The sequence below is a fragment of the Erpetoichthys calabaricus genome, chromosome 4, assembly GCF_900747795.2.
Source record: "Erpetoichthys calabaricus chromosome 4, fErpCal1.3, whole genome shotgun sequence".
Classification (NCBI taxonomy): Eukaryota; Metazoa; Chordata; class Cladistia; order Polypteriformes; family Polypteridae; genus Erpetoichthys; species Erpetoichthys calabaricus.
The window spans coordinates 333360167-333384365 of record NC_041397.2 but is presented as its reverse complement, the minus strand read 5'-3'; the positions used below and the strand labels follow the sequence as shown (position 1 = coordinate 333384365).

The 24199-nt window shown below is 43.1% G+C and overlaps 1 protein-coding gene across 1 annotated transcript in view; it reads right to left on the bottom strand.

Annotated features, from left to right (window-relative positions):
• LOC114641373 (ICOS ligand-like) overlaps window positions 1-24199 on the bottom strand; it is a 189644-nt gene that overhangs the window by 144975 nt on the left and 20470 nt on the right. Inside the window, exons 2-3 of the mRNA XM_051925944.1 lie at window positions 16947-17009; window positions 9572-9916 (exon numbers count right to left, since the gene is read on the bottom strand). Coding sequence (XP_051781904.1) covers window positions 9572-9916; window positions 16947-17004 — 403 coding nt within the window. The 5' untranslated portion in view covers window positions 17005-17009. The remainder of the gene's footprint in view (window positions 1-9571; window positions 9917-16946; window positions 17010-24199) is intronic.

Genomic DNA, 24199 nt, shown 5'->3' with positions numbered 1-24199 from the left:
TGTGTGAGGAGCGTAGAGTAAACAACGTGTAGAATGGCATTGATGTTGGGCAAAAGAGCAAAGCGAACGTTCAAAGCAAAATACTCTGTGGACAGTGTTTTTGCATATTACTGCTGAATCAGACTAACTTATCAAACTTCGATTTTGATGCAAGTGATCTGGAAATCAAAAATGAAAGGCAGGTAGCTGTATCGTTTTCAGAAAGTGTCTTTCAGAATTGAAATGGTTAGACAAGTAGGTATGTAGTAAGTATGTAAGCCGTGTTACAGCTGATCTTAGTAAGCTTATGTTTAATGTTAAATGCATTTAGTGTTTGCTTTGTATGCTTTTTAGAAAACTGAGTTTTTTGAGGAAAATATTCAGACCTGGGAGAAAATGAAAAAGAATTAGTCCTGAAAGAGTTAATGCTTTGTTATCTGTTTCATTGTTCTTTTCAGGAAAACATATCCAATGTTACACATACAATGCTGTTTTTTTTTTTTTTTTTTCTAAGACTCTGTGAAGCATCCTGAGCATGGGAAAGGTGCTATATAAATTAAATTTATTATTATTATTATTATTATTATTATTATTATTATTATTATTATTATTATTATTATTATTATTATTATTATCTATTTGAGCGTTAAAAGCAGATGTCCATCAGAGATCTCCTGACTCATAACTTTCCAAATTCAATGGAGCTTAACTTTTTAAAAGTAAGTTGTAATCAAACAGAACTCATACTAATTGGCACTAAAGCAGATTTTATCGGTCTTGCCGTCTTACCTTCCTCTCCTTTGAGGAATCCATATTACTTCCTACCATGTAATACTTTACATTTCTTCACATTAAATGGTATCTGTCACTTATGTGCTCAGGTCTGTATGTTGAGCAGATCCCCCTGTAATTATTCCATATTATTCATTGTGACAGATAGGGGGCGCTATTGCTCCTTTGGACCCTCGGATCAGACGCCAGACACCAGATAAAAGTCCAATAATAATATTTATTAGGACAATAATGTGCACAAAGCACCCTCCACCACTCCACAATACTCATAAATCAATAATCAATAAACACTAATCAATAAACAATCCTCCACTCCCAGACACGTTGCCACCCTTCCTCCCGACTCAGCTCAACCCTGGGATCTCCCACAGTCCTTTTTATAGTTCTTGACCCGGAAGTGTTTCTCTTCTCACTGTCCATGTTACTAGCAACACTTCCTGGTCAGATGAAAACTCCTTTTTTCTTCAACCCAGAAGTACGTCATTTCTTCTGTCCATGTGACTGGGACGTACTTCCGGGGTGTAGGGAAAATAGTCCTTGATCCTCCCTGCAGCGTCCTCTGGTGGTCCCCATGGTATCCAACAGGGTTGTGAATAAACACTCCATTATCCATGATTCCCTGCTGGCATTCGGGGCACTTCCATGCTGCAAGGAGGGCTCCTTCTAGCGGCCTGAGAGTATTGGCCGGGATGAACGGCTGGCCATATACCACATCATTAATTGCATTTCCATCTCGTTTTGTCTCATCTTCAGCCTTAGCTAGCTTATTGATTATATTCCTGTCCGGATCATTTACATGTATATTAAAAAGAGCAGTGACCTCAGCATTGATCCCTGATGGACACCACTTAATAATAATAATAATTCTTTACATTTATATAGCACTTCTAAGACCACCTTATTCTGATAAGGTTACTTACACCATAACCCTTTGTTTCTGGTGTTCCAGTCAATGTTCTCCCATCTACCAGCTACACCTTGAATGTCCACTTCCTTCAGTTTCATCACTCGCCCATCATGTGGGACATAATCAAGCACCTCCTGAAAGCTGAGCTCATTCATATTGTATGTACCCATCAGATCTGTTGCCTCTTTTTTCAGTTCCAGCATATTAGTGAAGCACAATCTCCCCACCTAAACCCATCTAACTGGCAACGGCTGGCACACGACCAGGCCCAAGTTACCACAAGTGACTTCCATGACTTAACTGGAGCCACACTGTCCGCAGAGTGAGAGGAACAATCAAAGGGGCTGCACACCTGTAATATGGCCTCAGAAGGGCATCGGACAGAAGAACTGGCATTAGTAACACAGTCAGGTGGTATAGACACAAGCATAATTCTAAGTGAACATCTGGGACTGTGCCATCTCTGCAAAAACAGGCAGGTGGCATATGAGCTGCCTCGGAGGATCACTAAAGAGTGGTCTAGCATGGCATTTCTAGAGCAAATGTAGGGCTACCCCTGACTGAGGAAGAGACGTGAAGTTGAGTTTGGATTTGGAAAATTTGGAGGCACAGACTAAACAGATTGAAGTGAGACAGACCAGAGTTGAGAGTGACCAGAGGTGCGGCCTCTCTGGTGGGCAAACCACCACATCAAACGCACAGGGAGTTCATCTTCCATTCATGTGGTGACAAAGGGGCTGTTTTTTGTTTTGTTGTTTTACTTCTATTTGTTTACCCTTTGCAAAATTTGGGTAATAAAGGCACCATTGTGTTATTATTTATTACTGTACTGCAAGTGCTGCCATGCGAGCCCTCCCGTATCACAATCTATACTTAAAATGTGCTGCTCGATTGTGTCTATGATATTTGGTTCATTATTATCCAAAAAAAACCCAAAAACAATTAATCCTCACACCACTCAGTTCAGTGACAGTTTTCACTCTTAGTTCATAAATCCCCTCCATGGCCGTTCACACTGATTACTGCAAGTGCAGATCTAATGAGTAATTCCAGTATCATCTGTTATGATGTTGTCAGCACTTGGTATTGTACTTCTGTCTGCAGTCTGTGTAAGACAAGCATATCAGCTGGCATATAACTGTACATACCAGCGGTTCTGAAACTGTGGGGTGCACCCCAATAAAGGGGGCACGAATGTTGCCATATGTGGTGTAATTTTGTTATTCGTAGGGAAATTTTAAACTTGTAGTGGTGTATTGGCAGCAAAAAATATAAGAATACATTTTATTAGTGTTTCAAAAAACGTTAGGGGGTGCGTGATTAAAACTGTTATGAAAACTTGGGTCACAAATACTTAAAGGTTGAGAAACGCTGCTATATACAGTAACTTGTTGCATCTGCCTGAATTCGGAGCATCCAAGTGACCCACAAAATGTCCCTAACTGCTACTCCTATTCTTTTTCATCCACAGCCTGGACGACAAAGACAGCTGACATCAACTCTGGCTCAGCCCAGAAGGTTCCATCACTTCAGCCCCATTGGATATTTAAAGAGCACAAGCACAAGACGTTGGTGTTCATTTGTGATTCGGATAAGTCAGAGAGCATTGAGCTCTGAGAGTCAGCGTGCAAAATAATAAAGTTTGTCCTGTAACTCTTATATCAGCAAGACCTAGGTGGACTGCAATTCCTATCATCCCCAGGGCTAATACAGATTTGTGCGGGGTTTGCTGGAAAGAATCGTGATTAGGGGATCACAACTGTGTCAATTTATTTCATCGTTCCACACTCAGTTGGATTACAAATACAACCACCTCGGGCTACAATTTTTCTGGAGTTATGCATTTGTCCTGTAGCTGCTTGCTTGTGTGATTTGGTCATGGATGGATCTGGAGATGGGGTACATTTGAGGATCTTTGCATTACAACTGGAATTTGGCGGGACAACACTTTTCATAACATTCGGGAGGCTGTTCACTTGGCATCTCAGTTCACTTTTCAGCATCATCTCCATCCGTTGTACTGGTCTGTGTGTGGACTTTGTCGTAAGTGTTAATCATTTATCTTGTATCGTGTAGTGCTTAGTGTTTCATTTATGAAGTGTTTGTTGTCGCCAAGATTATTGGGGAGGCACTTTGCATTTGTATAATGTGTTTAATTGTTTGCTATCACTGTTTACTTTATATAATCATTTTCATTGGTTGACCACATTGCTGTTTTATGTGTGTGTGGCATGTGAGTCGAATCAAGGCTGGGTGGGTTTCTGGTGTCCATTCATAAAAAAAATAAATCATTGCTTTAGAGCAGTGAAAACCTTTGCGTCCCACAGCCGATACACTTTAATGCAACCATCCATCCATCCATTCATTATCCAACCCGCTATAATCCTAACTACAGGGTCATGGGGGTCTGCTGGAGCCAATCCTAGAACACACTAGGGACAATTTAGGATCACCAATTCACCTAATCTATATGTCTTTGGACTGCGGGAGGAAATCCACGCAGACACGGGGAGAACATGCAAACAGAATCTATAAATATAAAGCTACATGTCCCTGATGGACTCGCTGACTGGCTGATGGACAAGAAATTCTTAAAGACAACCTAAGAAAAAATGTTTTACAATAGTGGATCAATCTCATGGCCCTGTGTCACAGAAAAATCAAACCTCACCAATTAACTGTTAATAAATCAGAGAAAATCTTCATGATCTTTCACATATGATAGAAGCCAACGGCCATCTTGGTTCTGGTTGCAGAAGAGCACAGCTCCAGATATTAGGGTGTCCACTGCAAGCCAGCAGCATCATACTTGCAGTCCCTGCGTCCTCCATCAACATCCTTAGGTCCTCAGTTTTGTACATTTATTAGAAAGAAAAAGATATTCAGATATTTTTTTTTCTAGTGCGGTAACAACTGTGAAGAGGGCATTTTGGGTGAGTGATAATAGAAAGAACCCACAACATTTGGGTTGAAGGAAATGAAAATGAATCATTCATAAAACAGCATGAATGGAATGGCACAGGCACTTCAACAGAGCTAATCTGGAATTACTAAAGTACCCAACATGCACTTGTCTGGGATGTGGAAGAAACTGGAGTGCCCAGAGAAAACGATGGAGTCACAAAGAGACATGCACACTCCATCCACACAGTTACCCAGTCTAGGGGCCTCATGTATAACTGGTGCGTCTGCCCATTTCCACACTCACTTCAAGATGTAAAAAAACTAAACTTGGCATAAAGCCACGCACATTCTCACGGTAGCCACTCACCTTGCATATGCACTTTCCAGCGTGGTTTTGCAAACTGGTGGCACCCAGCGTCAAATACAGCGAAATTAAATGCATATTACAAATTATAAATTGAAGGCTCTTGATTGTATTCATCCTGTAATAATATAATGGTGCACGGAATGGCCAAACTATTCCATCCACCATAGCTGCTTTAGACATCGCAAATGAAAGAATTCGAAGAGAGCGCATCTTTAGAAATGATGATGACTGGCTTCTAAGTCAATTTCATTTTCCCAGGGCTCTCCTCTTGGCACTGTGTGCTGAACTGGCAGACCTTGAGGAATTGTGCTCTACCTGCTCCTTTGCAAGTTCTGTTCACTCTTGGGTTTTTAGCCACAGGAGCTTATCAACGTGAACTTGCTGACTGATCGAGTATTTCACAAACATCACAGCTGTATGGAATGGTATTATCCACTTGTCATCCAGATAGATAAGATTTCCTTACACTATGGTTGAACTGGGAAACATGAAAGCACAATTCGCAGCAATGTGCAGTTTTCCAAATGTAGGAGCAGTCAGCTGAACACACATTGCAATTGCAACAGCACTGGGCAAGTGACATCAGCCAGGGATGAATCGCCAAAAGAATGAGCTGCCATTACATCAATTATAGCAGAAGAGCCTATAAAAAGGCAACTCCGCACAGTCACAGGGGCTTTTTTTCCAACTATTGCAACAAAAGGTAAGCAGTCCTTTTAAGGATAGCGAGTCACCTCAAAGAGAATCAATCCATTGTGGCGCCGACACTACACTCTCCTTCAGAGAATGAATTTGCTTATGTGAATAGAAGGCACTTCCACTCTATTAATGTGATGCTCTGTAGTCCACAGAAAGTGTGTCACATTGTGCAGGCATATAGCACCCTGCTTAATGTGCCACACATTCATGGCTTGCCCGTACCTCAAGAGATGCATTATGATGAATGTGATCCAGCAAAATCGGACAGCATTACAGCTTTGTTTGAATATAATTAGCAGAATGTAAAAACAGGTCATCGGATGCAGCATTCATTTTTTAACCAATTCATTTAATTTGTTGTCAATGTCACCTACAGTAGTACAGCCCTTATATTCCTTAGCTCATTGGCCACATCTCTGACAGCATCCACTATTGCATTTTGTGACTCCAGAACAGTCCATCAGCACACAGCCAGATGGTCGCCTGGCAGTTTCTGAGACAGACATGTGTGTGCAGCTACTGTCCCAGAAGATGTGCTGGGCACAGCAGCTCCTTTACTGTGGGGATACACGTCCTCGGTATGGGGGTCAGCTTCTGTAATATTGGCTGAAAAAGAATAAGCAGACGGTGGGCTGTGACTCGCCTTTTCACATCGACTGTGATATCTGACCACTTCTTTTTTATTTCAGGCACAGTGTGACTTTCTGAACATGAACTTTCGAGTGCCTCCGCCACACTTTTTTTGCTTATACCACTGCATAAGCCAACCAATGCTACGTTTTTCCTTGCCTACACTTCTCATCCAATGAAATTCTTCTTTTCTTCACATGCCTAATTTCATTGTCCTTTAACCAAACACTGAACGTTTGTTTATTTGCATTTAAATATGCAAAATTCTGGGAGGAGTCAGGTAGGGCTGTAGGTGTGTGCACGTGCGTTAAATTTCATGTTTCTTGGGGTATACAAAAGGGAAGTGTGTGGAACTTGGCGTATGTACTGATTTATGCAACTGGGTTTTTCTGTGTGTACGCACATTTCCACTTTTGTCTGTATGCCATGTTTTTGTGTGAATTCTATGCACAATATTATACATGAAGCCCCAGGATTTGAACTGTGATGTCTATAGCAGTAAAAGGCAAAACTAATCAATGGGCAGCAGGCTCAATTACAGGTAAGTAGGCCTATGATTTTTTGATTAGGTAATATCTTTAAAAAGTACACCCCTTTAACAATTCATTATGTAGAGTTTTATTAAATATGCTTATCAGGGTTTTAATTTCAATGAGAGTTTTGAGAAATTGTGCTTGCCATTTAAACATCCCATAACTAAATAAAGTGAGGACACTCCTGCTTCTCTTTCAGGGTTAAAATACCTTTAGTTATTGCTATTCTAATCCCCTGCCGAATTAGTGCAGCAATCAAAATCCATGATTTATGAGTGCAGTGATGTGAGCGGTCACTTGTGCGTTCCGATCATTTCGATTGTAGTGTCACACATTTGAATGAGGGAGTCGAAATGATGGTGAAATGTAAACACTTTTTAATATACCCACGTACATGGCCCCAATAGAGGCGTCATCTTTATAGCTAGAGTTTTGTGCCCAGTCGTCCGCCGAGTTTCTGACAGGCTTATTCAGATCAGGGTCACTGGAAGTGTGGCAGGAGCTGATCTAGGACAGAGGTCCACACTCAAGCACGCTTACTCACATTTACACGCTTAGAGTGGCTCGGTAATCCAACCTGCATATCTCTAGATGAGGGTGACAAAGCAGAGCATTAGGCAGTGACAGCAAACTGTAGCAAGTGAAACGTCGAGCCAAGTTTCAAATGAAGTGGCTATCACTTTGTCACTGTGTCGATGTATTGAGCTGCTCTGTAAGTTAGTTTCAGAATATCGACAGAGAGCTTCTTGGACTTCATGGCTGCGTTTTTTGTACTGATATGTGGTATGAGTTGTGGGACCTTCAATACACAGAAACACGTGGGACTTTTACAACAATGCCCAGTCAATTCAGGTTGTGGCACAGCTGGACTCGACTCAAGTCCTGGACACACTTCAAAGAGAAGTAAAGCAAACGTTAGACACCTAAGGACAATCTGGAGGACCACAGCAAAGGGTCTGAATGCCTCTAGGAAGGAGAGATTGTAGGTTAGGAGTTTGAACAAATTTGCAAAGGTTTCTGAAAAAAATGTCTTCATTTTGTCATTGTGGGTTATTGAGTGTAGACTGATGGGCAAAAATGGCACAAAGAACCATTTAAAATGAAATCTCCGACATAGTAAAGTGTGCAGAACGTGAGAGGGTCTGAAAACGTTTTCAATCCACCGTAAGAATTGCAATGCATTGTGGACATTATGAAGTATATACACATGCCAATGAACCACAGACTAGTAACAGCAGTGCAAAATGGCACGGAGTGCAGGACCACTCAGCCTGTTAATTACAAGGCAGACACGACACGTGTGCTGCTCTACTCGCCATTGGTTACGTTAGAGACTCCCAGCTCTTTTGTGCCAAACTTGTGCCTTGTTTAAGGATCAAAGACATGTTGTATAGGTGATGAATTTAGGGTCATTACATTCTTGTGCTTTAATCTCTACTACAGTTTATTGATTTCAAATGTGCAACTGTGAGTTTAGGTGGTTCTCATAAGCTGCTCTGGTTCTTGACATTTTGCTACTGTTTCTTGAATTTATTTTATAAGATTTCAATTTCTAGGCAAGTCCTTTTTATTTAAATATTTGCTCCTGTGTACTTTTTCTTATATATTGCTATTTCTATCAACAAATCATCCTTTTATTAAGATTTTATGTAGCCTCAGCCTTTACAAGCCAGGGGTTGATGGTGATCCCTTCCCTTGTGGGCCATTTTGAGACTTTACAGAATAGATTCTTTGAACTTTGAGAGTGAAGAGCATTTTAAGCCACTGGAGTGTAAGCCTGACTGCCTTTAGTGTGCAGGCTGGTGGGATTCAGGCCTGCCTCTCTGGCTGTTTTTGAAGGCCTCACACCACTTTGGCCATTTTGAGCGAGTAAACCTCTACAATAACAGCAAGCATGGCCGATAAGAATATAACTAAGATCACATGATATTAGACATTCACTGAGCCCTATTGGCCAGAATGTCAGAAGATTGGTCCACAAATTCAGAAGAAATTGCACTACCCTGACATTTTATTTCTGTGAAGGCACAAACTGCTTGTCCTTGTGGGTTTATCTATCTATTAAAGAGCATCTCCGACTAAATCATGGATATTGAGGCAGATGTTCCTCTACTGTTCACATAGTAACACTAAATGGTCAAAGATCCTAATACACTCAAAGTATTAGTTTTCGTGGCTAATTCCTATTACATAATGTCTAACACGCATACCATTCCAACAGCTCAAACACTCACTTATCACATCAATGGATTTTATTTCTGATTCTTTCTTTTTGTGAATACCTAAGTACGTAATGTCACCCGTTACTCTAACATTGAATTGTTAGTGGAGTGGTGGCTCTGAAGCTAGGGATCAGAAGGTTGCCGGTTCGAATCCCCTAAATGCCAAAAGGGACTCTGCTCTGTTGGGCCCTTAACCTGCAATTGCTGAGCACTTCGAGTAGTGTGAAAAGCGCTATATAAATGCAAAGAATTATTATTATTAAATGTGTTTTATTCTGATTGCTCTAAAGTCGTCTCTAAGACGCACCTCCATTGTCGTGTCTCTATCCTTTACATTTGCTATTTCACTTTAATGGTAGCAGATAGCACGTCAACAGAGATTGAAATGGAAAGATTCCACTCAAATTGTAAAGTTTACTAAGAACTCTCTGTATTTATGATTTATCATTTCAGATTCTGGGTAGATAAGAGGGAGACTCCACTAAAGATCACAAAGCTTACAGCACGCAGGATGGGTTTAAATGCTCAGTCTGCTCACCTGCGACTAGAAGGCAGTGCTTAGATTGAGGTTTGCTGTTGTCATCCCTGATTCTGCTGTCGTAGTAACTGCACTTAAACTCCCCTTCATCAGCGAATAACACGTTTGACAGGCTCAGCGAGAGGTTACCACGTGACAGTTCAGATGTGAAGAGCTGCGTTCGGCCTCTGAACCGGAGGTCCTGATGTTCCAGTTTATCCTCTCCTTTGACAAAGGAATGAACGATGTGACCTTCACTTGTTGTCCACTCGACAGAAATGTCTTCTGCCTTTAAGGATTCTGTAGTGTTCAAAGAGCAGGGAATTTGCACCGTCTCCCCAAAGATGGCTGTAAGGCAGTCGTCACCTGAAATGAAAGACACAAACTCAACTCAGAGAGAAGATGAGTGGATCAGGATTTCAACAGAATGACTCAAAACCACCAATAAATAGCCAAAAGCCAAGCCATGAAGACCTTCGAAAGGCTGTTTCTGGATTATATGAATCCCCTTGTGAATGACCACTTGGACCCACTGCAGTTTGGACAAAGACCGGAGGGGAGGATGCAGCTATCTGTCTGCTCCACAAGGCTTATTCTCACCTGGCAACACTGTGAGGATTCTGGGTTTCTGATTTCCATCCAGCCATCCCTGTTCAGGGGTCACCTCAGAGATATGCAGGCGAGTGAGCCTTTTGGGGTCCTGGATGATGGATTGTCTGACGGGCAGACCACCATGTATGTGAACAGCACTGGAGCACCACAAGGACCAGGCCTACCTGCCTGCCTGCTTTTCTCCTCACCCTGTTGTGGTTAAGGTTGACGATTATAACAACTTGTGGGAGCCTCCATCTCCCAGGACATTGATAGTCATAAACGAGATGGATTTGGGGTGAATTAGGAAACAATCGACAAGTTAGGATGCAAAGCACATAGAGCTTTTCATTATAACAAACCAACAGCGTCCAAAATGTTGTGCTTAGGTAAGGACCTTAATAAATAATCTGTAAAGGTAATAATGAAGTAAGGCAGATCAAACCGATAAATACACTTATATCGATAGTTAGAGAAGACCAGCAACGCTCCAACACGCCTCCAGTGCTCCATTTGCTGACCCACACGGCTCCAGTCATCAGCACTGAACTAACGATGGCTGAAGTGCACCATCTCTCCTGTTTGGTAAAAGCGTCTGCCAAGTAAATAAATGTAAATGACTCACGTCCCAGCTACACTGATTTGCAAGAAACAGTAAAAAGGAGAATCGATAAGTCAAAGGTCAAAGCCGGCAGTCATGGAGATCTTTCATCAAAGATGAAACGCAATCGGAAAAATCCAGATTCAGAAACAAAAGTGGGGAATAGAAACACCAGAAGGACTAAATAATGTGCTTTTAATACAGTGAATCGGGGTCTTATCCATAAAAGGAGCATCCCTGAGGAATTCTGGGCAAGATCTCCATGGAGACGTCAGAAACAGAAACTCAGCATAGCGGCACTGAAATGAAAAATGGCATTGCACATAAATGGGATTAAATGATGAACTTTCTCAAATCAGATTCTGGACAAAAATAAAACCATATAATCCCAGTGCAGACTGCATAGGAATTTACTTAAAAATAATAAAAGTGGGAGATCATAACAGTAGCCACGAAGCATCTCAGTGTCCAGCAGAACCTGTGGAGCCCGTGATGGACCCGCTCCCCTCTGCTCTGCCCTGTGGCGCCGTTCTTTCACCCCGTCCACTTGAGATCAGCCCCATTAATGCCAGGTTTGCCTCCGACACAACGATGGTGTTAATTGAGTGAGTCAGGACTGTCCGAAGTGTAGAGTAAGTACAGGAAGGGGATCAGCACACAAGATTAACCAGCAGGGTGAGGACCTAATATGACTGTATGGTGATGGTCTGCTAGATCCCCAAACTACAGCACTCGCTCATCCTCAGGTGTCACCGTTTGTGGAATAGCGGGTCCGCGGCTTCAAAAAAAAAAAAGGTCAGGTTTTAAATCATAAAGCCGTGTCCATCTCCGTGGGCGTGATTGCATGACCACGGGGAGTTACGTGTGGGGTGCGATCATTCTCAATTGCTTCATTGGCTTCCTGCGGCATGTGATTTAAGGCACTGTGCCCATGGAGACAGGCTGGCAGCAGGAAAGGAAATAGATGGATCGAGAAAAAGGGACAGATGGATGGATGGATTGGTGGATGGATGAATGGATGTATGGATTGAGGAAAAGAAGAAGAAAATGGAGGTTAGAGGACGTGAAAGAGCAGTCTTAGCAGGTACAATCTGGCCACCTGGAAGGAGGAGACAGCACGAGCTGGGGCACCACGAAGGAGCGTTTGGCTGTGGCGCTCTAGGGGCTAGTACACCCCATTGAATGTTCGGGTGGAGTGGGTGAGGAAGGCAGGTGTCCTCCCGATGGATCTGAGGAGCGACTATGTGAGCGCGAAGGATGAGGAGAGGAGAGCCGACCTCGGACGGTCTGGCTGTGATGCCTGGAGGTCGGCTGAAAGGAGCTTGTGGCTGCTGGGTCTCTGCCGGCTACGCGAGCAATGGGAGAGCCGGGAAGAATGATGAGGTGGAGGTGTGCTGAGATCGGGATGAGAGAAACTGCATGTCAACTTCTGATTTTCACCTCGGATTTTATTGGATTTTTTTTACAGATTTATTTATTGGAATTGTGATGCAATGCACTTTTTGTTTGGACCCAACTGTTTATTATAATAAAAGCACCTTGGCACTTTTTACACTATCCCCTGGCTTCATTAGAGAATTGTCCTCATTTGTCAGCTCATCTCGGTGACATTACTGATGGTGTCGGGTTCAAGAGCTCCCAGAAGTCGGATGGGAGCATGGAGCGAACCCGCATTGTCACAATGTTTAGTAACAAATCTGCTCAGTGTAATGGTGTTAAAAGACGAGCAAACGATAATCGATAAATCGCATTCAGAGGTACGTTCACCAGTGTTCAGGATGAGCTCCTGCAGAGTGAAGAACCGCAATGGCGTCCTCTGTAGATCTGCTGGCTCTGCAGACATACTGGGAGGGCGGCTGAGATGAGTCAATTAATTTGAACAGCGCCTCCAAACAGGGCAGCGCACCTCGAGAATCATTCTGTGTTTCTGACTGAGGGACGTTACTAAAATGGAGTGCAAATTAATTTACGTATATTAATATGTTAAAAACTGGAAAAACAGAATATGTCTTATTCTGCTCTTTCAATGAAGGCACAAAATAAAGTAGAATAACCTCGATGACAGGCTAAACAAGAAAGTGCTCCTCGTTTGCTGATTTGCAGTCCATGCCAAGCCTGAAACAAAGAGTGCAGGAAATTCATCAAAGGACATTGAATGTTGAAACAACTTTCCTTGACAGCATAGCTGACATCTTTAGTTGTGAGGCATGCCAGAATATTTACTTTGCCAAGACAGATGTTTTGGGATTTTTTCCAACCTGCTGGTGTGTAATTTGTGATTTTGTGATTTTGTGGTCTTACACAGTTTGGCTCACGGCAGCCAGCAAAACTGTTTTCTATTATTGGGAGAGCAGTTTTACTTCCCTTGATCCAGTTTCAGTCTTGACTTGGGGGATCTCCTCATATTCTGCTCTTTGTCAAAACCTAAAACAGGCCTCAGCTAACAGAATGCCAACGTGTTTTTTAGCAGTTTAAAAATGGGCGTCTCACACTTCTTGCAAACCATTTCATTTGTTAGAAGCTGCTTTTCTTCATCCAAAATGTTAAAGCAACCATTTCATCCATCTAACCATCCATCCATCGTCTCCCGCTTATCCGAGGTCGGGTCGCGGGGGCAGCAGCTTGAGCAGAGATGCCCAGACTTCCCTCTCCCCGGCCACTTCTTCTAGCTCTTCCGGGAGAATCCCAAGGTGTTCCCAGGCCAGCCGAGAGACATAGTCCCTCCAGCGTGTCCTGGGTCTTCCCCGGGGCCTCCTCCCAGTTAGACCTGCCCGGAACACCTCACCAGGGAGGCGTCCAGGAGGCATCCTGATCAGATGCCCGAGCCACCTCATCTGACTCCTCTCGATGCGGAGGAGCAGCGGCTCTACTCTGAGCTTCTCACCCTATCTTTAAGGGAGAGCCCAGACACCCTGCGGAGGAAACTCATTTCAGCCGCTTGTATTCGCGATCTCGTTCTTTCGGTCACTACCCATAGCTCATGACCATAGGTGAGGGTAGGAACATAGATCGACTGGTAAATTGAGAGCTTCGCCTTATGGCTCAGCTCCTTTTTCACCACGACAGACTGATGCAGCGCCCGCATTACTGCGGATGCCGCACCGATCCGCCTGTCGATCTCATGCTCCATTCTTCCCTCACTCGTGAACAAGACCCCGAGATACTTGAACTCCTCCACTTGAGGCAGGATCTCGCTACCAACCCTGAGAGGGCACTCCACCCTTTTCCGGCTGAGGACAATGGTCTCAGATTTGGAGGTGCTGGTTCTCATCCCAGCCGCTTCACACTCAGCTGCGAACTGATCCAGAGAGAGCTGAAGATCACAGCCTGATGAAGCAAACAGGACAACATCATCTGCAAAAAGCAGTGACCCAATCCTGAGCCCACCAAACCGGACCCCCTCAACACCCTGGCTGCGCCTAGAAATTCTGTCCATAAAAGTTATGAACAGAATCGGTGACAAAGGGCAGCCCTGGCGGAGTCCAACTCTCACTGGAAACGGGTTCGACTTACTGCCGGCAATGCGGACCAAGCTCTGACACCGGTTGTACAGGGACCGAACAGCCCTTATCAGGGGGTCCAGTACCCCATACTCCCGGAGTACCCCCCACAGGATTCCCCGAGGGACACAGTCGAATGCCTTTTCCAAGTCCACAAAACACATGTAGACTGGTTGGGCGAACTCCCATGCACCCTCTAGGACCCTGCCAAGGGTGTAGAGCTGGTCCACTGTTCCGCGACCAGGACGAAAACCACACTGTTTCTCCTGAATCTGAGGTTCGACTATCCGACGGACCCTCCTCTCCAGGACCCCCGAATAGACTTTTCCAGGGAGGCTGAGGAGTGTGATCCCTCTGTAGTTGGAACACACCCTCCGGTCCCCCTTCTTAAAGAGGGGGACCACCACCCCGGTCTGCCAATCCAGAGGCACTGCCCCTGATGTCCATGCGATGTTGCAGAGACGTGTCAACCAGGACAGCCCTACAACATTCAGAGCCTTGAGGAACTCCGGGCGTATCTCATCCACCCCCGGGGCCCTGCCACCAAGGAGTTTTTTGACCACCTCGGTGACCTCAGTCCCAGAGATGGGGGAGCCCACTTCCGAGTCCCCAGGCTCTGCTTCCTCATTGGAAGGCATGTTAGTGAGATTGAGGAGGTCTTCGAAGTACTCCCCCCACCGACCCACAACGTCCCGAGTCGAGGTCAACAGCGCACCATCCCCACCATACACAGTGTTGACACTGCACTGCTTCCCCTTCCTGAGACGCCGGACGGTGGACCAGAATCTCCTCGAAGCCGTCCGAAAGTCGTTCTCCATGGCCTCCCCAAACTCCTCCCACGCCCGAGTTTTTGCCTCAGCAACCACCGAAGCCGCATTGGCCTGCCGGTACCTATCAGCTGCCTCCAGGGTCCCACAGGACAAAAGGGTCCTGTAGGACTCCAACCAACCATTTCAGCCTCTGCATTTTACACAGTCTGGTATGCTTGGCCCTTATCGTGTTACGCCTGCTTTCTGGGATTGTTTATCTCTCAGTTTGTGTTGGCACTTTGATATTCAGCCTTTGTGAGCTAATAGGAAAAATCTAACACAGGAACGGATTTATCTTCATCACTACTGGGCTGTGCTGCTCCTCTGACAAGTTCTTTCACTTCATTTTCATTGATGTTTAAAGTAATTCCAGTGCCATGACACTGTCCCTTGGTATCACCCACAAAACCCAAAAGGGCTGCCCCACAAAACTACAATTCCCAACATGCCCTGTGGGTATCCACAGAGGTACCATAATCTAGTGACGCTGCCATCTAGCGATTCAGGGTTGTAAATAACTCAAGTAAGTTGCCTCCCTGTCCCTCCATTGTACTGGTATACCAGCTGGTTAAGGGTCCTTTATCAAGTCCCCCATTGTACTGGCATCCATCTCTGTCCATATCCAGATAGTGGCAGAGACCACACTGCCTATTTGGTGGGCCAGCCCCCCATACACGTATGGAATCTCGAACCACTATCGGTTATATAGTGCCTTTCACATTCTATCTATCTATCTATCTATCTATCTATCTATCTATCTATCTATCTATCTATCTATCTATCTATCTATCTATCTATCTATCTATCTATCTATCTATCTATCTATCTATCTATCTATCTATGAACCATATAAAAATATGCAACATGGTGGACTGGCTCAAGTCACGAGATGAGCTGACATCAACCAAAATTGCAGAGACCAGAGTAAAGCACAGCCGTCCTTGATTGCGATTTTGTGACGGTGCATTAGATGTGCACTTAGTTTTCTCACAGAATGGCCATCAGTGTTTTGCTCCTTCTAGCTGGGAGTTTCAGGATGGTCGTGTGGCCAAGTGGAGGGCCGAGTCTCTCACGGACAATGAGTGTGGAGTTGTGGTGACAAACTGTGACAGTTTGCACACTTGGTCCATGTCCGTGTGGGTTGCTTTATGCTGACTAGTCTTTGCTTCTGTACTTCATGCTTCTGTCAAGTTTTGTGATGGAGCCACACTTTCCTTTTTATTACACTTGTAATAGTTTTTTGAACATCAGAACATATTTGTTGAAGTTTGAAGCTCCCTAAAGTCCTGGTGTCTTCCATGATACTTGGTCATGTATTCCATGTGTCTACAGATCTTTGAAAGAAGAAAAACTTAGCCATTTGAACAGCATTCAAGAGAAATGGCTTTCAATAATATGTTACACTTGAAGGGTAAGGTGAGCGTCCAGAAGTGAAGATACAGAGGAGTGGAGTGAATGAGGAACTTGAGATGGCAGTAGGGGAAAATCACAAGAAAGAAAGGTAGAAACGAAGTGAACAAGAGCACAGTGACAGTCAAAATGAATAAAATATGGGAGAGACGAGGGGGGCCTTGAAGACATTTTTTGAACAACTTAACTGATGAAAGCTCATAAGCAGACCCAAGGAGAGACACTCAGTGAGAATTAAAGTTTACACTTTTATCACATCTGTCTGCCTTTTCATGTAGAAGCAATGAACTCTTATACATCAAGTAAAAATGGTTAGAAATGCCCCTGTGAATAAATCTGGCCTAGACAGATTGGTGGCTCCAACAGAAGAATGAACATCAACCGGCCGGAAAACAGTGTTAATCAAAATGGAGCTTCCTTTGGGACACTGCATTGTTTTACTGTTTCAACTTATGACAGACTAAGAGATGTCATTCAGCCCTCACCTGAGACATGAACGAGTGATAACAGAAGAGGACAGAGCTTCATCCAAATGCATGCCATTTCTCCTAAAATGAAATAAAAACAAAGATCATAAGTATCAAGGAGGACAGGTAAAAACAGCAAGAATATCCCAATGGCCAGCAAAGCAGAGTGGACAACGTCACAGCCATCCTGACCAGTCGAAGTGCAGTTTACCAGTCCCAGAATCTCCAGCAGACCCCCTATATGCCCATACAGACCCTAGCATACAAAGAAAAGCATCAGTTATCAAAGATGAAATGTCTGCTCAAACATTATCACGAACATCACAAAAGACGCTAAAACACTCTTAACAGATACACAAGTAAACAGACAAACAATAAACCAGAACCTTCAAAGGATACTGTGGCCAAACATGACTTTGTTATTAGAACGGCAGAGCAATCTGGACGAGAACAGGCCATCCAGGCCAACAAAGCTCGCCAGTTCTACTCAGTTCTCAATTCCTCCAAAATAATATCAAGTCGAGTTTTGAAGGTCCCTAAAGTCCTCCTGTCCACCACACTACTTGGTCATTCATTCATTCAAATGTCTGTGGTTCTCTGTGTAAAGAAAAACTTCCTAATGTTTGTGTGACATTTCCCCTTCACAAGTTTCGGACTATGTCCTCGTGTTCTTGATGAACGCATTTTAAAGTTACCATCTCGATCCACTGGACTAATTCCCTTCATAGATTTAAACATTTCAGTCAGGTCTCTTCTTCATCTCCTTAAGGCTCAGCTCTTTTAATCTTTCCTCATAACTCAGCCCCTGTCGCTCTTCTCTGGACTCTTTCTAGCACTGCTTATTTGCTACTTACTCCATGTAGATTGTAGTGGTGGCCAAGAGAAACGTCCTTTTTCAATTAAAGCTAAAACTCTCCTCCAGTCAGTTTCTGGAGGGTGCATGGCAGTTAGATGACCATCTCAGCATGTGTTGTGGGGGCTGCAGCCGGAGTTTGGGGTAACAGGGTCACTGTAGCGTGCCATCCATGGCCTATATGAGTGCAGTGAGATCTTTGTCTGAATGCTTAGTATTAAGTCAGATTCATTCACTCTGTCAAGGCCGTGTCTCGTCACCATTCCAGTTTGTCATTTTCATGGACAGGATGTCAAGGCTCAGCTAAAGATGTGAGGGAGTCCAGTTGGGGCAGCTAGGAGTAGCATCGTTGCTTTACACAGATAATGTTGTCCTCTTTGTCTCATTTGACCATGACCTTCAGCACGCCCTAAGTGATTCATTACCAGGAGTGAAGCAGCTGGGATAAAGATCAGCACCAACAAACTCATGGTTCTCTCCAGGACAAGAGGGGACTGCTCTCACCAGGGTTGGTGTGGCACAAGTGCCAGTAGTGGAAGTTCAAGTATCTTGGGTTCCTGTTCACAAGTGATGGATAAGGGGAATGTGAGATCAACAAGCAGATTGAAACAGTGGTAGATGGCTGCAAGTGCTGTACCCATCTGCGGTGGTCAAGCAGGAGCAGCTGAGTCTAAAGATCAGATTCTCAATTTATCTGTTGAACTACGTCCTTGTCCTGACTTACAGTCACGAGCTTTGGATAATGACTGAAAGAATGAGAAGCGGCTGAAATGAGGTTTCTTAACAGGATGTCTGGGCTGACACTCTGTGGTGGGGTGAGAAGCTCAGTAAATTGTGAGGCCCTCCGAGTAGAGTCGCTGCTTCTCCAGATTGAGAATAGCCCATTGAGCCAGTTTGGGCATTTCATAAGGTTGCCTCTCGAGCTGCACCCTGTAGGGCTGACCCTGAAGCAGGTCCCAGACACTCTGGAGGGATCATATATCTCTCAAGATTGCTTGGGAATTCCCGGGGAAGAGCTGGAATCTGCAGCTGGAGATGGGGAAATCCATCCTGAATTACCTGGCCTGCTGCCACTGCGGCCCTCACCAGGAAAAGCAGTTTTGGAAAATGAGAGGAGGTGAGATGAGGTAAGATAAGACTCTTGATTGTTTCCTGTCTGCAAAGGTCACCAGGAAACATTCAGTGCTTGTAGATGAATAAATGAATAAGTAATTAGTTACTAAGTGAATGTCAACTGAATCAGGAAGCAGAAGGACTTTCAATTCTCGGACAACTAAAAAACAAATACAAAACTTTAATCAACCTATGTATGAACTGGTCATTAAGGTAATAAATAACAGAAATGGTCAATTGAAGTTGATATGTTTCATCAGAAAATGTGTTCTCCTTCATTTCTGGATCTAAAGGACCCTTCTAAACGTTTGCCCTGTGGACCTTGAAGTTAATCTATGGGAGATCTGAAGATGTCTCCTGCTTCCTCCTGCTCCATTGACCTGGACAAGATAAGACTTTGGACTTTTCTATGGGTTTCTGTTGTGTACGATGACATTAAAATGACGTTAAAAGAGCAGGTAGTATGTCTTTGTCCTAAAATGCACTTGGGGAGAAATACGTCAGTTTCAAAAGGGCTGTAATTCTTAAAGAACGTCAAACCAGGGAGCTTTCACCCCGGGTTGGGTGTAGCGTGGAAATTAAACAATGCCATGAGCCAAGTTAGAAAAGAAACAAATGCCTCATCTGTATATTTCAAATAATGAGATAAACAGGATGGACCTTGTTATGAAAGTTCCACTTTATTGAGGGTACACGCAGGTCCCTGGTAAGCATTTACCATTTTTACTTTTTCAGGTGGCACTGAATTAAAGCTCCTTTTCTTCCACTATGTGACCAGATGTAACTTTAAACCTGTCTTGTCTCTCCTTCGAATCCCTACAACAACAACAACAACATTTATTTATATAGCACATTTTCATACAAAAAGTAGCTCAAAGTGCTTTACATAACGAAGAAAAGAAGAATAAAAGACAAATAAGAAATTAAAATAAGACAACATTAGTTAACATAGAAAGGAGTAAGGTCCGATGGCCAAGGGGGACAGAAAAAACAAAAAAAAAACTCCAGAAGGCTGGAGAAAAAAAATAAAATCTGTAGGGGTTCCAGGCCACGAGACCGCCCAGTCCCCTTTGGGCATTCTACCTAACATAAATGAAATAGTCCTCTTTGTAGTTAGGGTTCTCACGGAGTCACTTGATGCTGATGGATATACAGACTTCTGGCTTTTAATCCATCCATCATTGTTGGAACATCATGGTGCTTTGGGTAGATGGTGGTGGCACAAGCCACCACCAATAGGACACCGGAAAAGAAAACAGAAGAGAGAGTAGGGGTTAGTACAAATTTTGAATGAATAGTTATTATAATGAATTGGATATACAGAGTGTCAGGATTAAATTACAGTGAAGTTATGAGAAGGCCATGTTAAAGTAATGTGTTTTCAGTAGTTTTTTAAAGTGCTCCACTGTATTAGCCTGGCGAATTCCTACTGGCAGGCTATTCCAGATTTTAGGTGCATAACAGCAGAAGGCCGCCTCACCACTTCTTTTAAGTTTTGCTCTTGGAATTCTAAGGAGACACTCAGTTGAGGATCTGAGGTTGCGATTTGGAATATAAGGTGTCAGACATTCCGATATATAAGACGGGGCGAGATTATTTAAAGCTTTATAAACCATAAGCAGAATTTTAAAGTCAATTCTGAATGACACAGGTAACCAGTGTAGTGACATCAAAACTGGAGAAATGTGTTCGGATTTTCTTTTCCTGGTAAGGATTCTAGCAGCTGCATTCTGCACTAACTGCAAACGATTGATGTCTTTTTTGGGTAGTCCTGAGAGGAGTGCATTACAGTAATCTAGCCAACTAAAGACAAACGCATGAACTAATTTCTCTGCATCTTTCGATGATATAAGAGGTCTAACTTTTGCTATGTTCCTTAGGTGAAAAAATGCTGTCCTAGTGATTTTATTAATATGCGATTTAAAATTCAGATTACAATCAACGGTTACCCCTAAGCTTTTTACCTCCGATTTGACTTTTAATCCTAATGCATCCAGTTTATTTCTAATAGCCTCATTGTATCCATTATTGCCAATCACTAAGATTTCGGTTTTTTCTTTATTTAATTTGAGAAAGTTACTATTCATCCATTCTGAGATACAGGTTAGACATTGTGTTAGCGAATCAAGAGATTTGGGGTCATCAGGTGCTATTGATAAATACAGCTGTGTGTCATCAGCATAGCTGTGGTAGCTCACGTTATGTCCCGAGATAATCTGACCTAATGGAAGCATGTAGATTGAGAAGAGCAGCGGACCCAGGATAGAGCCTTGTGGAACACCATATAGAATATCATGTGTCTTTGAGTTATAATTACCACAACTAACAAAGAATTTTCTCCCTGCCAGGTAGGATTCAAACCAGTTTAAGACACTGCCAGAGAGGCCCACCCATTGACTAAGGCGATTCTTAAGAATATTATGATCAATAGTGTCAAATGCGGCACTCAAATCTAAGAGGATGAGAACAGATAAATGGCCTCTGTCTGCATTTACCCGCAAGTCATTGACTACTTTAACGAGTGCAGTTTCTGTGCTGTGATTTGTTCTAAAACCTGACTGAAATTTATCAAGAATAGCATGTTTATTGAGGTGCTCATTTAACTGCATAATGACTGCCTTCTCTAGAATTTTACTTAAGAAAGGCAGGTTAGAGATGGGTCTATAATTTTCAAGAGAAGAGGGGTCGAGATTATTTTTCTTAAGTAGGGGTTTAACTACCGCAGTCTTAAGACAGTCTGGGAAGACCCCCGTATCTAATGACGAATTTACTATGTCAAGAACATTATCAATAAGCACACCCGATACTTCTTTGAAAAAATTTGTTGGTATTGGGTCAAGGGCACAGGTGGATGGTTTCATTTGAGAAATTATTTTATGTAAATCAGGTAAATCTATCCTAGTGAAAGACTCTAATTTATTTATTATGGAGTACTGGGGTTTCGGGGGATCCTTAGTGTTGGGGAGATATACTATGTTATTTCTAATATCATTAATTTTTTGATTGAAAAATACAGCGATAGCCTCACAGGTTTTACTGGAAGTACTTAGGAGGCATTCCTTTGAGTTACCTGGGTTTAACAGATGATCAATTGTCGAAAATAACACTCTGGGATTACTAGCATTGTTATTTATAATCTTAGAGAAATAGCAGCGCCTCTCAAGACGGACTGTGTTATTGTATTCTGTTATTTTAACTTTTAATATTTCATAGTCAATAGTTAGTTTAGTCTTCCTCCATTTACGCTCAGCTCTACGGCATGTTCTCTTTAAATCAGACACTCTTTGGGTCTTCCCTGGTATAACAATGCTAGAAGATTTTTTAACTGTCTTTTCAGGTGCAACTAAGTCAACAGCAGCCCTCACTTTAGTATTAAATCTTTCCACCTTACTATTTACATTCTCCTCGCTATTATAGTTGGCACTATAAACGGACTGATTGGTTAGAATGTTTGTAAGTTTTAAAGTTGCTGATGAGTCAAAGAAGCGTTTTTTAACAATATGCTTCTCATGAGTGTTTTCTATCATTATTTCTATATTAAAAAGTAGAAGAAAATGGTCTGAAAGACCCGTATCAATGACCTGCTTTATATCAACTTTTAGTCCTTTAGTAATTACTAAGTCTAACGTATGACCTGCTTTATGTGTAGGCTGATTAACGAGCTGTCTCAAATCAAAAGAGTCCAGGAGGTTCATAAATTCTTTTACTTTTTGGTCACATTGATTATCTACATGAAAATTAAAGTCGCCGACTATTAAGAGTGCGTCATAGTTCGTAATTAAGATTGACATTAAGTCAGAGAATTCCTCAAAGAAAGACGCGTTGAATTTAGGAGGTCTATACACGGATAATACTAGAACGTGAGAATCTCCCTGAATAACAATGGCGAGATACTCAAAAGACTTGAATTTACCAAAACTGATATTTTTACATTTTAACCTGCTTGAGTAAATGTTCGCTAGCCCTCCACCTCTCTTTCCTTGGCGATCAGCACGAGTAAAACTGTAATCCGGAGGCGCAGATTCGATTAAAACAGCTGCGCCATCTGAGCTAAGCCACGTTTCACTTAGTGCAATAAAATCTATTTTTTTTTCACTAATAATGTCGTTGATAAAAAACGTCTTGTTAGTTAAAGCTCTAATATTTAATAGTGCCATATTCAATGTTTCGGAGGAGCAGAGATGAATACTATGGGCGTTATTGATATAGGGAACAGGAATTAAGTTATTTTTATTAGCGCCGCTCTGCGTGTATTTTCCCTAGAATCCCTAGTGAATGAGCTGTAGCTGCCGCCATTTAACTTGTACATGAGCATGTACTTCTCAGATGTTTATCTTAAACCTGGCAGGGCTTTTGTTTAAACTGCCCAATTTCCATGGTCAGATATATAATCACCTGACAAAAGGAACACAATGGCCTATGAACCAGAGCCTTGTCACGCGACAACATGGACTATTTCTCTGTTTAGAGAAAAACCCCTCTTGATTACCAAGGAAACAGCATGCGATTGTGGTAATGTGACCCCCTGAGTCTCTCACAGGCAATGGGAGAAATGTCACCACTTTCCAGGGCAAGCAGTGTTTAAGTGCATCTACTGATGTTGCTGAACATGTCATCAGGGAAGTTCCTGGCTGGAATGTCCGGGTGTTTTGGGTCGTTCAACATCAGCACTCTCTCCAGGTGACCCAGCCGAGGCTGATAGAACCCCAACCTGTGTCCAGTTGGCATGCTAGCTAGTTAGATCCCAACTCTCTCCAACTTTTTGACAGGCTCTCTTCTCTGCTTTAGCGGTCTTATGGATTTCTTTCCTCCTCCCACCTCCTATTATACCTAGAAAACTGAGGAACCTTGATTAGGAAGCGAGCTGCAAAGCCCCTGCAGCCCACCTGGCTCCTTGTCCCACTTGTGGACATTGCGTGTGTTGGATCAGCTTCCTCTCAATGGCCTCTTCCAGACATTCTCCCCACCAGACAGTCTGCTCCATCACCACTTGTTTGGTGGCCTCAGTCAAGATGAACATGTTGGGTCAGAAGGCAGAGACAGCGGTATGGCTGTGGTACTTCAATTGTTGTCTGAGGTCCACCAGTAACTGCCAATCCCTTGCTGAAGGCCAAAGTGTACGCAAGTGTTTGCCCCGTGGCTTTTGTCTGCTCGCCTGCCCTGCCTGCCCTGTTTCAGCCGGGGGTTCTTCCTCTGGCTGCAGTTCCAGTCTTTGTTTTATGTCCATTTGGCTCATTTTTGATCCTAGTGCAGCGGATCTCAAACTTTTGTATTTCGCGCCCCCCCTTTTTTTACCTGGAATAAT